Source organism: Oreochromis niloticus, linkage group LG18, assembly GCF_001858045.2.
Source record: "Oreochromis niloticus isolate F11D_XX linkage group LG18, O_niloticus_UMD_NMBU, whole genome shotgun sequence".
Taxonomy (NCBI): Eukaryota; Metazoa; Chordata; class Actinopteri; order Cichliformes; family Cichlidae; genus Oreochromis; species Oreochromis niloticus.
In genome coordinates, this window is record NC_031982.2 from 10,035,584 (window position 1) to 10,048,779 (window position 13,196).

Sequence of the window (13,196 nt, forward strand, 5' to 3'; positions counted from 1 at the left end):
CGCTCTTTTCTGCACAGTATTTACAGTCATTACCTCCCATCATCGCAGTGTCTCCGTGTTGTCTCCACAGTGGGAGGAGGTCAGCGGATACGATGACTCCATGAGCCCAATCAGAACCTACCAGGTGTGCAATGTCAAACAGCCCAGCCAGAACAACTGGCTGAGGACGGACTATATACCCCGCAAGGGCGTGCTTCGCGTCTACGTGGAGCTCAAGTTCTCCGTCCGCGATTGTGCAAGCATCCCCAACATCCCAGGCTCCTGCAAAGAGACCTTTAATCTGTTTTACTATGAGTCGGATGGAGACATGGCCACAGACACCAGCCCTCTGTGGAGGGAGAACCCCTACGTGAAGGTGGATACTATTGCCCCAGATGAGAGTTTCTCTCTGCTGGAAGCGGGAAGGATCAACACCAAAGTGCGCAGCTTTGGCCCCCTCTCCAAGGCAGGCTTCTACCTGGCCTTCCAGGACCTGGGAGCCTGCATGTCTCTAATCTCAGTCAGGGTTTTCTTCAAGAAGTGCTCCACCACCATTGCCAACTTTGCCGTCTTCCCCGAGACCGCTACGGGGGCAGAAGCCACGTCCTTGGTGATTGCCCCGGGGGCCTGCGTGAACAACGCCATGGAGCTGTCCGTCCCGCTGAAGCTGTACTGCAACGGGGATGGCGAGTGGATGGTTCCCGTGGGCTCGTGCACCTGCAACGCCGGCTTTGAACCTTCCGCAGACAGCACTCAGTGCCAGGGTACGTGTATTTAACAGACATTTCGACTTTTATTTAACCAAAGCTCCTTTATATGCTCGGCGCAAGTCACCTCAGTCTGTGCCCTCTTCCCTGCATTTATTGTGTGGCTCCTGAAAGAGGGGGTGGGTGAAGGAGGGTGGAGGAGAGTATGAATTAATGAGCTGTTGTAGAGAGGAGCCGCATACAAATATTGTGCGGGCAGGACAGGAGGGAGAGAAAGATAGCGGGAAGGCACAGAAACAGAAAGGCAAGGAAAATGCGCATAATAGAGGCGGAGAGACGGAATCCGGAGAAGAGAGATATTAACAGAGAAAAGGGAGATAGCACGATGTACAGTAAAAAGGGTTGAATGTGCCCAAAAAAAGGAAAACGGGACGGAAAATGAAAAGGGAGGGAGGCTGCAGGGAAGTCAAAGACAGACAAGCAAGGCTTCCTCTCACCTGGGCGTGAGAAATGGTGTCTAACATTCGCTGAGAGCTCATTCGTTGCCATTTGGCTGCTCAAGGTTAAAAGCTTGCCGCCAGCGCCTGATAAAAAGCTCTCCAGGGCTTCAGCCAGCGGTTGTGATGAGGAAGTGTAATTTCCTCCGCGGCCTCCTGTTAGTTAATCTACAGGCGGCCACACTCATTAACACCATTCAGACCAACGTGAGCCAACACTGCCACGCTAACATTAATCACTCAGACATTTCATTTCTTACCTCAGTCTTGCCTCTCGCTCACAGCCAAACACAGGATGAGATGGAGAGGAGGAGGAGGAGGAGGAGGGGAAGAAGAGAAAAGAAGAGGGGGATGAGGCACAATAAGAGCAGGGAGAGGGAAACATTAAGTGTATCAAAAACTGGAAAATCATGGTGCCCTCCAAAGAGGTTAATGGATTGGAGAAAAGAGCGCCGGGTGATTCAGCACCCTCTCGAAAAGGAGTGGGGGAAAACAAACAAATACAAGAAGATGACAATGCAGCCCTTAACACGAGAAAGAATAAATCAGATCACAGACTGTAGAGCCTTAAGGTCTCTTCGGATTGTGAACGTTTAAAAAAAACACACATTTTCGTCTCGTCTTTGGCTTTTTATTGCACAGCGCCGTTGCGGTGTCATTAGCTGCGCTGATTTTTCCTAAAAGTGTCATTGTTGGGGAATTAGGGTGGAACTTGTTCAAAACGAGAGACCACTTAACCCAACTAGTTAATCACAGACTCTCCCTCCTGTCGGAGCCCTCATGCTGACACGACAGATGTTTGCCAGAGACCGCCACTTTTACAGCACCGGTTAGGAATGTGGCAAACAGTAAAACAAGGGGGCCTCCGGCGGCTGATATATCCGGACCTTTTGCTGCTAATCCCCTTTATCTGAATCCTTCTTTAGTCTCGGCTTATGCTGGTTTTATCCTTAAGACTTGATATCACGCAACCTTCAGCGTGACGCTCTGGAATTCAAACGAATCGCTTTGGACACATCGTCTGAGATAACCGTACTTTTTGTATACTTTCCTAATAACTCCGCTCGGCTAATTCGCGTCTGCTCTGATCATTCGGATTGATTTATTGGCTTATTACGGAGCCGTTCCGCACGCGCGTGGAGGCCTTGTTTGTATTCAGCGGCGCGGATTCGGAGAACCGAGGACTGAGCAGACACTGATTGATGGGTTTAGGGTGTATCCCTTTTCTCAGAAGCATTCTCCATCCCTGTTTGTCTGACAACAGCAATCTCCTGTCAGCAGTCGGTCTTCATCTTTATCCTCCCTTTTTCCTCCTCTTCAACATGAAACTTTGCTGTCATCCCGACTCTCTTTTTAGGGAGATTAATGTCACCTAGCCGAGAGAGTGAAAATGAAAGAGCAGATGCAAATGTATAGATAAGCCCTCGTGCTTAAGTGTTCGTCATTTCTCACGTACGTATCAGCGCTTCCTCCATAAATATTGAGCTTTGCTGCTGCTTCACAGGTACTTTGTTCTGTGACAGATGTGACAGCCGCTGGTCTTGTAGATAAGTGACAGCCCAGCATGTTTTTTTTAATTTTTTGTTCCTTTTTTTATTTATTTATTTACATATATATATATATATATATACTTGCTTTTGTTCTTATTGTCCTTTTCATTTTTCTCGCCCACTCATCCAGCGTGCATCCCCGGGACCTTCAAATCCAAATTCGGAGAGGGATCTTGCGCTCCCTGCCCAGCCAACAGTCGCACCAGTGCACGAGGAGCCAGTATCTGTCCGTGCCAGAATGGCTTCTACCGCGCTGACAGCGACCCCCCTGACTCTGCCTGCACCAGTAAGTCACTCTCCGCTGCACAGACTGGAAAAATAGTCTGAATTTGGAATATGCGCGCTGCATATCTTTGGTGTTTGTTTTGACTTGTTTGTAGGGGCTTCATTTTAATCTGTTCATACCAAAAAGAAAAGAGAAGTAGTGATTGTGCCCAATACACTAGTGCTCCCTGTGGGGTGTAAATTTTTCACTCTGATGAAAGTGTCACTTCATTGGAGCAATGTATGTAAATAGGCTTAAAACCAGCTTGGGGGCAGATGCTAGGATTCTGCCGTTTTCGCTGCTGTGTGCTTCTGCACACTTTGTCACTTTTTAGATTGATGCTGCTTGAAATGATTACATTTTTGGGTTCTGTTTTAGCAGAACGGCACACGAAACTGCACAGCTTGTCTGCACACTTCAGTGTCGATTTGTCATGATTGTAATACTGGACTATGTTAACATGTTTTTTTCTCAAATCACGTGATTGTGTTTGGTTTTAGTTGGTGGTTAATACCACAGCAGAAAGAGAAATGGTGAAGCCAGTTAAAGGTTTTGCCTTAAAAGTGCAAATTTCAAAATTATTTTTTATTTTGAAGTTGAAGGTTTCTGTTTCCAGTTTCCTGCAGCCAAACCTGATCAAGTTGCAGGTTGTTTGCAGACAACTCGGGGTCTCCCATACAAACCACGTCTGGCTTCAGCACTGGTTTCACTTAGCAGCAGCCGGCAGGCTTCAGCAAACACTTGGCAACCTGTCGGGTTGCATTTTTCCTTAACCGAACTGCCTCCATCACCCAGTGCTAGGGCTTCTACTGCCTTCAAGGCAAATCCCAGTGCTGGGTTTCAAACATAATTGCATCAAGAGACCTGGTTACAGCGCAACACCCTGCTTTGTGACAAGATTTTTAAAAATCTGAGAAACATATTCTTTGTTTTTTAAATCTTCCACTGGCATGGAAAGGGGATTTTTAATGTTGCTGAACTGCAGTGTGTTCAGATTTCTCGTGACGCAGGAGTTACAACCACCAGTCAGGAAAAGAAAAACTTATATTTACTGACCGATAGTGAAGTGGTTCCTGGATGCTGCTGGCAGTCAATGAGTAAAATCGCAAGTTGCAAACATTGACGCTGCACCAAAAACCTCCTTATGCTTGCTTAAGTCAGTCGACAGCAGCTCGCTGCGGCCATCCGTAGTTTACATGAAAGGCATTGAAAAGTTCAGTGCTAACCAGAAACAGGAGAACGTTCATCATCATCATCAAAGTAAAAGTTGTGCTCAGCGTTGCAGCCGAGGCCTTTTAAAAGGTGCAGCTTTTACTTTGAAGGTAAACAGCTTCTGTTTCACGTTGCATTTGTCACTGTTTTAAATGCTGCTTTGGGAATAGGAGACAAGTTGGCGTCCTCCATTCAAACTACAGGTGACTGCAGCAGTCTGCTAGTGACCAAAGCATTCGCCTAGAGGTTTTCGCCAGCTGCTTGAGGAAGACATTTTTCCTAGTGATCAGTGGTTCAGGGGGTCATTGAACGGTCTCTAATCCCGTGTGACTGAGACTTTATCAGTTTCACAGTGCCTTCCAGCAACCATTCGCCAAGATGGTTGCTGGTTTAATAGGAATGTTAGACTGGGTTTTTCATATGTCTTAAATGGCAGACGATTTAACATCACATGGTTAGCAGTCATGTGACCACAAAGTCTTCATAGTTGGAGTGGGAACACAAGGGCGGAGCCATTGGGGGAAACACAAATGGAAGCAGAGCTGGAAGCTGGGTTACTTTTGGGGCTCTTCTTTATGCACCACGCAAGCAATATGTATTCAAGTTAGTGGGGACGATCTTTATTCAGTTCTCCCTCAATAAAATTGAAATAATACCAGGACCAACTCACTTTCTGAGTGGAAAGTAGCAGCAGGTGGGCCTAGCTTGGTAGCAATGTAGTAGAATAGTAAAGCAACATTATGTTATGTGCTGAAATTATGAAAAAAGAATGTGTCAACAATGTACAGGTCGATAAAAAGCTCCATTTGGTAACGCATCAGTAAAATCGTCAGGGCTCTCAAATGTCACACATTTTCTCTTTCTAGGCCGTGAAGCCGAATACACAATGCTCAAAATTCAGTTTGACTTTAAAATGGCAAACACGCGTCTGTCAGCATTTCAAATTTAACAGTAGTTTGGTGGTAACTAATCCGGTCTGGTGCTGACCGCGGTGTCGGTGCCCGTTCTGCATGGAAGGGCCTCGGAGAGGAGCCGCAACCCCGGTCGTGCTAATGGAGAGCGACATGCGCTGCCTTGACCGTGTAAAGTCAGGCCCCAGGGGCCTTTCGCTACGTTAAGTGACACACACGGCCCGCAGCTGTCTCCCCCAGATCCTCGTCACAGGAACACTGTGGACTCTGACACTGACCAGTGTGTGCAGGCAGGCGGGCAGGGACACAAACACCGCCTTCGACTAAACATGCAAACACACACAAACACACAGGCCTGACAGTTCTGTCCCTGCGGTCTGTCAGGGCTTGTGCCAGGCAGCCTGCGCTTTGTGTTGGAAGCTGTGTGAGTTGCACAAGAGAGGCTCAGCCAGTCAATGGCCGGCAGCTTGGACTCAGCGTGTGTTTTAGATGGGTGTCCAATTAAAAGAGCCTCCACTCTGAACTGTGCCTGCCTAATTAGAAAGGACAGGGTGAGTGAAACCCAGCTCAGGGCGAGCCGGCTGAGGAGCTGAAGTCCATGGACAGGCGGTTTCAGAGCTGATAGCTTGAGAGAGAGCCCCCCTCTTCGCTCTCTTTCTGCTGTGAGACAGGTTAGACTTTCTGCCTGCTGGAAGCTTAGAGGCAGAGCGCTTCTCTTCTCTCCCTGTAACAGGATGAAAAGCACGTCTGTTGAACCAATCTGTGTTGCCTCCCTCCACGTTTATCATACTTTATCCAGGTTTCAAAGGCTCTTGAATCAAAAACGTAGCACTGCTTATTGAATTGCGGTGGCCTTGGGTCATACTGGCACGAGAACATGAATTTCTATCAAGAGTAGATTAGCTAAGTTCCATAAGCACCGAGAGTGGTTATGCATAGGAATGTGCTACAGGGCTGCTGGTTTTCTGCTTGTGTTGATTTAATTATGAATCGCACCCTTTTCTCCATCCTGTTCTCTTTACATGTTGTCTGTTTCAGTACACTTAACAGCACAACTTCTTCCTGAGATATTAAAGGATTTTTACACCACTGGGGAGGATAATGCCAGCATTGCATAGGGAGCATGACTAAAGCCTCACTGTGTGTTTTTATTCTCTGCCTGCCCACCTGTTTTAACACCTACGTGCACGTCTGTGTTTGTGCAGCGATCCCCTCGGCACCTCGCAACGTCATATCCAGCGTGAATGAGACCTCTCTGTCCTTGGAGTGGGAGGAGCCCGAGGACACGGGTGGGCGGAGTGACCTCGTCTATAATGTCGTGTGCAAGAAATGCCTCCGAGACCGGAGCCCGTGCACGCGCTGCGACGACAACGTGGACATTGCTCCACGCCGGCTGGGGCTGAGGCAGAGGAAGGTGGTGGTGAGGAACCTGCAGGCTCACACCCGCTACAGCTTCGAGGTGCAAGCTGTCAACGGGGTTTCCGGGAAAAACGCCACCCCACCCAGATACTCCATAGTCAACATCACCACCAACCAAGCCGGTTAGTAGAACATCTGTCAGTGACACTGGATGTTTCCACAAGTTCATTCATAGAGTAGCTTCAATCAATACCACTTAGCATCACGATGAAACAGGCTGGTTAGTGAATCCCACGTTCAGTCAATGTCTATGAGTGTCTTAATGAGCTTTTAGCATACAGAGCGGTGCTAACACCAAGAGTAAACATTGCTGAACAAGCTCATTGAAAGCGACAGATGGACAGACTGAGCAGGAGCTCAGAGGGTGTTACAGGAAAAGGCAGATGAAATGTAAAATGTACACTATATCTCCAGCGTCAGCATTCAGCCCACTGTCAACCAGGCGTCTTACGTTACATCACTGCCAATGTCACCTTTCAGCATCTGCACTTAATATTTGCAGTGTCATCATCAACCAAACTGCTGAGCGCTTTTCACACACTGTAATTACTTTCCCAGTTAACCTGCACTTAATCCACCTTACTGCAGTTTATGGGCCCAGGACAATGGCTGTCAGTTGAGTCTTCTTCAGGCCTCACAAATCAATAAACTGCAGAGCGGTGAAGGTGAATCGCGTCCCTCTGTTCTTTAACCGTTCAGGTTGAAGAATTTTGAATAATAATTATCTTACTTGGATGGTTTGTGACTTCAGAAGAGGAAAAATCTTGGCAACTTACTGTGAGGACCCGCCAACTTGGATATGAGCACACTTTCCAGTACCAGTGTAATAATATACTGTTCTCTCTGATGTCCACCCACAGCACCTTCAGCAGTGCCAACTGTCCATCTAATGCGCTCCACCTCAGACACGCTCAGCCTGTCGTGGCTGCCCCCGGAGAAACCCAATGGAGTCATCCTGGACTATGAGATTAAATACCACGAGAGGGTAAGCTCTGCCTTTATAGCTGCTGCCTTATGTAGGTCATAGTGGGTGTCTTATTTACTCTGACCAAGATTATATTTTGGACACTGGTGTAATACTGCGATGGAGGTGGATGTTTATATTATAAGCGTTTATGCAAACTCAGCAACTGGTCGTGGAGATGCTGCATCGCTTGCATTGATCAAATTCCCTAGGGCCTTTTTATAAACTCGGATGGCTAAACATCCGAGTATACAGCCACCCCTATATTAAAAGAATAAAGCTCTGCAATGGCTCTGCTAAGTCCAGCTTTTGGTACCAGGCCCATTATTTTTAAAGCTTTACAGGCAAAAACACCACGGAGCGTTTCTAAGCCTGACAGGGAGAATTTCATGAATATTTCACAGCAGCATCATCTCTCTGTCGTTTAAACCTCCATCTCTGCAATTGTCATGCAAATGTTAGAATTACTCCATTCATGTACACAAAGTAATTTGCATGTATTTGATTAGCTTTGCTGGATGACTTCACATTCAATTGTGGGAAAAGTTGAGGCAGGTCCAATATTTTTCTGGACGGCTCTGAATGTAGAAATGATTGAGCTTCAGAACTTTTATATGCATAGGAATAAATCTTTAGTTGAAAAAAGGATCCAGTAAGTGCTAGGAGTGTTAGCCATAGTTAGCATATTACTTAGTCAGCTGCTGTGCGTCAATAAACTAAATCGGTGATTTAAAAGTGTCATTTCTAAAGTGCAGCTTTTATTTTTTTCTGTGCTAATGCTGAACACTGCCTTCACCCTTCAGTTAGAGTAAATACTAAACTGCATTGTAACAGAAGCTCAGTTAGAGCTGTGAACTTCATCCGTGGCGTTTGCTAACAATAGCTAGTTTGCTAATAGTAGCACCATTAGCCACAGTAGCCATTTCCCACAGGTTTTTTTGGTTAAACTGGAAAATTTCAAACAATGAATTAAAGATGTGTGCTGCCTGTTATTTTTTGTTCAGCAAGATCATCTCTGTAAATGAACACAACTTTTATTATTTTTGAAGCAAAAATTGAATTAGCTAATGTTATAAACATACTACCCCTAATCTCCTGTGTTAAAACATCTTGAGTCTCACTTGTTGGTAGATGTTTACTCTCAGACATGTGATGGGCGCAGCACCGTGATGTTACTTGTTTGTCTTGTGCTCCATATTTTGAAGCTTCAGCAAGTGTGTTAGCTGCTGTCATGCTGGCTTTTTGTCCAAAATTATCCACCATATTCAACGTGACCAGTATTCAGTGTTGGGAAAGTTACTTTTAAAATGTATTCCACTACAGATTACAGAATACATGCCCCAAAATGTATTTTGTAACGTATTTCGTTACGTTTCTCAATGAGACTAATGTATTCTGAATACTTTGGAGTACTTAATATATTATCAAGCTTTTTACAACTACGTGAATGTACTATTCCTGTGTGATTTATTACTATTACTGAAGGTTACTCGTGATACCAATACCAAAATGTTTAAATCTTATAAAATGAGTAACAGTAAGGTTGAGACACAGGCATTAGAGCCTCTTAATGCGTGTTTTGTTGGGTTTCCACCGGTGTGGAATTACCAAAAATAGAGAGGGCATAGGCTAATATATGAAACAAGAAAAGACCACAGTGTAATCCATTAATTTCAACAAAGTAACTGTATCCTGAATACCACCTTTTTAAACGGTAACTGTAACGGAATACAGTTACTCATATTTTGTATTTTAAATACTTTATCCCGGTACATGTATTCCGTTGTTGGGGTAGTAGTGTATTACTCATGACTCATTACATTTCTTAAAAGTAATGCTTTGTGCTATCTAATTACTTATTGGAGAAAGTAATTTGTTACACTACTTAAATCTACCACATTAATCCATGTAATAACCTAAAATGCATTATCACATAATTACCACATAAAAACCTGAGGCTACACCTCCACACAGCAACACAAATCCCCATCCTAATGAAGAGACATTAATTTTCTTTTAGTTTTTATGCATGAACAAAAACTAACAACACAAAGCAAAGTTGAACTCTAACCCTAAGAGACTTTTAAGGGATCTCCACAATTGTTCTACTTTAGAACTCTCTATAAGGAGAAATGAAGGCTACAGTGCTGGAAACCTGACTGCTCATCACCGCCTTTGTTACCTGTTGAAGTTCAGGGACTGGCTGCTGGACTGGGATCAGCACTCACTCAGCTTTAACATCATTATGGGTTCTTGGCTAGCTTTGTGTTAGCTTACTCTCTATGCACACGCTTCCAAGGAGTCGATGTCATGTTAGCGTTTGTTGCTGTCTGGGTTACAGTTTGCATTTCACCATCACGATGTTGTCACTTCATGCAATAAACAATAAAAGTAATGTCCATATGTTCATTCCTCAAAAGCTGTAAATCGATAGTTTCCTCTTCTCTGAACCATAACTGACGTAGATTTCTTACTGAAACATAAGACCGGAAATCTCCGCCGTTCAAGTCTTTCTGAGCAGCTTTCACCTGGCATGTAGTTACATTTCGTGGGACACAAGTTACGTGGAAGGTGCAGTGTAAGTGTTAAGAGGGACTTCCAGTCTTTTAAGATAGGATGAAGATTTCCCACAGAAGTCTAAATCAAGCTTAAAGTATTACTTTCCAATGCGTCACACCCAAACCCTGGATGTGATACAAAAACCAAAAAAATATATGGAAAAATCTGCCAGCAGCCTTTCTGGACAGACAGGAGAATTGTGGGGGGATGACCAGTGCCCCCCCTGAAACCCCCTTGGTGGCGCCCCTGTCCTGGAGGTTGAAATTGATTGAAAAGGAGATTCTTCACAAAAAATCTTCTAGCAATTGCTTTAATCATTAACAGCAGCAGTAAAACGAGAAAAAGCACGATGCAAATCACAAAATTTATTTCACTTTTTAGGTAAAAGTTGTGCTTCATCAGTGCAGCCTGCAATTTGCTGTTATGTGTTGTGTTGCTCTTTTCACAGTCTCACTACAGCTCAGAGAGAAGTTGGACAGTGTTTGTACACGTCTGTCGCTTTAATTTTTAACTACGACTGCAGCAACATAGTAGTGACCAAAGAAATCACAAGGAGGCTTTTTCCACCCAGTCATACACAAGTGTTTGTCATTGACCAGCCTGTAGGCCTGCGTGACTGGGCCTTGTTCACTTGACCCTGCATTGTCCAAATGACAGTCAGGTTAAAGTTACGTTGTTAGAGGTCATGTGTCTCCAAAACCTCAATATTTAGATGATATAGTGCTAACAGTGCTAACAGTGCAAACACTAACAAGCTTGGTCAGCAGCTGCATCTATAAACTGTATTAGTGCAACTCCAGTATTCAGGTGGATACAGTTATAACGAAGAGGGAAACTATCCACAGAGGCCCAAACTGTTTTTTTTTTATGCCAGGCTGTAAACATGTGTTTTTAATGCTGTAAAGTTGGACATTTTAACATGGGCGTCTATGGGGATTGATTCACTTTTACAGCAAGCCTCAAACGGCCATTAAAGAAGCTGTAGTTTTTGGCTCCTCTGTGTTGGCTTGGGTTGGTTACATTTTCAGAATACACAAGAGGGGTATTAACTCGGATTTTTCTATGTTGTAGTACAAAAACTGTAGTACAAAACTACAAGACTATCACTAAAGCTTGCATTAACTGCAGACCTTATTTCAGTCGTCTCACCGACAAAGCCCAATAAAAAAAATAAAATCTGCTGACTTCCAGATAAAGGAGCCAGGGGAGAAAAATGCTAAGTCATTTTAAAATTTTAAGACGTACTCCTGCTACACTGCATATCAGCACAGGTTTGATTCTTTCTTTATGAGTTCATCTTCAGCTGCATTTGTTTTAAAGAACTCTTATCGTCTGAATTTAAAACATAACAGCAATTTTTGTTAAACACCAAGTACTGTGGTCACAAGTGACACTTCCAGGATAATGTTATATACTAAAAAGAACTACAGACTCTTTTACTGCCTACGTCATCACTGTTTACAAACTGTAAAAGGGTCTATGACACTAAAGCTAGAAGAAAATTGCCAATCTTCAGCTATCAATGGCTCATTTATTAGCAGTAAAAAACCAGCTGGTCAGACCAGGGATGTCAAACTCATTTTACAAGCCATGAAATGTATGAGTCAAAAGTCCACAATTCGTATGTCCTCCTTCACATTCCCCAGCGGACCGGATCGGAGGCTTCGCCGGGCCAATTCTGGCCCCCGTGCCACATGTTTGCCACGCCTGTAATAGACTAAAGAAAGCAGCAAGAGCAAAACTTGTTAGTCTGTTAAAATAAAAAGAAGGACTGGCACATCCATGAATAATGAATTCATCCTTTAATCCTTAAGAAGAAGATTATGATATGCCATTTTTAAAAGTATGATATTAGTTTGTGAAGCTAAGCGAGGATAGAAAGATGGACACACATAACCCTGCTGCTCTAATATTTAATATTTATATTTTTCCTTCAGGGCCAGGCAATGTCACACACCGTAACTTCCCAGCACAGCTCAGCCAAGGTGGAGGGGCTGCGGGCTGCCACGCCCTACGTGGTGCAGGTCAGAGCACGCACCGTTGCTGGGTATGGACGCTACAGCAACCCCATGGACTTCAGCACCAGCCTCCACAGTACGGACTCGTTCTCTCCCACTTTACCGCCTGTTCCTGATGATCTGCTGCAACGGTTCTCTTAATGAGGGTTCAGACTTGATAGTTTTTATGGCTGCCTTAATTGGTAGCCATTATGCATGCAGCGCGAGCCACCTTTTAATCTCTCTGCTGTTATGCATTCATTTGTGTGTCTCCGTGGCCCAGGTGACCCTCAGAAGTCCGTGCAGGACCAGCTGCCTCTCATCATCGGCTCGGCGTCCGCAGGTCTGGTGGTCATTGTTGCCTTGGTGGTTATCGCTGTTGTCTGCCTTAAGTAAGTGTTTGATTTTCATTACCGACAAGCTGAGCTACATGTTTTCACTTTGTCTGTTAGACTTTGAACAAAGACGCTCATTAAATTTTAACATGCTCTCAGAGGGTGTAAACTGTTAGCTGCTACCTTAGCTCCACAAATCAGCTCCGAAAGAGGGGAAGAAAAGAAAAGAAAAAGCAGATGTGCTGCCAGGAGTTTCCTCCTCAGCCTGTGATTATCTGATAGCGGAGTTAGACGTTAGCTTGATTCACTGTACCTGGAAAGCTGGCCAGGGCTGATTATGTCAATGTGACTTTTCTCATGTGCTTCTTGTTTACAGGAAGCAGCGCAGCGGGTCAGAGCTGGAGTACACTGAGAAACTGCAGCAATACAGTAAGTTTATGTGCTGAGCTTGGAAACCGTCTCCTCTGTGCTACTTTTGCTCATGCCAGCACAGTTAGCCCACTGATTCAATCAATTATCCAATCACCTGTTTGAGGCAGGAAAACATTTCCCTGTTGTCTCAGAGGAGGTCCGAGCACACGGATCATCTGAGTTGAAGTAGATACGTGCGCAGCGGGGAATTAATTCCACACTGGACGAGGAGGGGCTGCCCACACACTGAAATGTAAAATATTTGTTAATGCAACATTTTTCCGAGGTCTTTGCTTGATGAAATTTCAGTCTGCGGAAAGTCATTTGTTTGGTTCCCCCTGAGACACACATGGCATGAATTGCAAGCTCCCCAATGTGATTCAAGCTCTC

General features: G+C 44.6%; 1 protein-coding gene and 1 long non-coding RNA gene across 2 annotated transcripts in view; one reads left to right on the forward strand and one right to left on the reverse strand.

Annotated features, from left to right (window-relative positions):
* ephb3a (eph receptor B3a) overlaps positions 1-13,196 on the forward strand; it is a 36,217-nt gene that overhangs the window by 8,360 nt on the left and 14,661 nt on the right. Inside the window, exons 3-9 of the mRNA XM_003437807.4 lie at positions 71-743; positions 2,864-3,019; positions 6,327-6,662; positions 7,401-7,525; positions 12,001-12,157; positions 12,344-12,452; positions 12,772-12,824. Coding sequence (XP_003437855.1) covers positions 71-743; positions 2,864-3,019; positions 6,327-6,662; positions 7,401-7,525; positions 12,001-12,157; positions 12,344-12,452; positions 12,772-12,824 — 1,609 coding nt within the window. The remainder of the gene's footprint in view (positions 1-70; positions 744-2,863; positions 3,020-6,326; positions 6,663-7,400; positions 7,526-12,000; positions 12,158-12,343; positions 12,453-12,771; positions 12,825-13,196) is intronic.
* Positions 10,535-12,162, reverse strand: LOC112842920 (uncharacterized). The gene is made up of 2 exons (XR_003214976.1): positions 12,021-12,162; positions 10,535-11,780 (listed from the first exon to the last, which is right to left on the reverse strand). It is a non-coding gene; the product is annotated as an uncharacterized LOC112842920 (long non-coding RNA).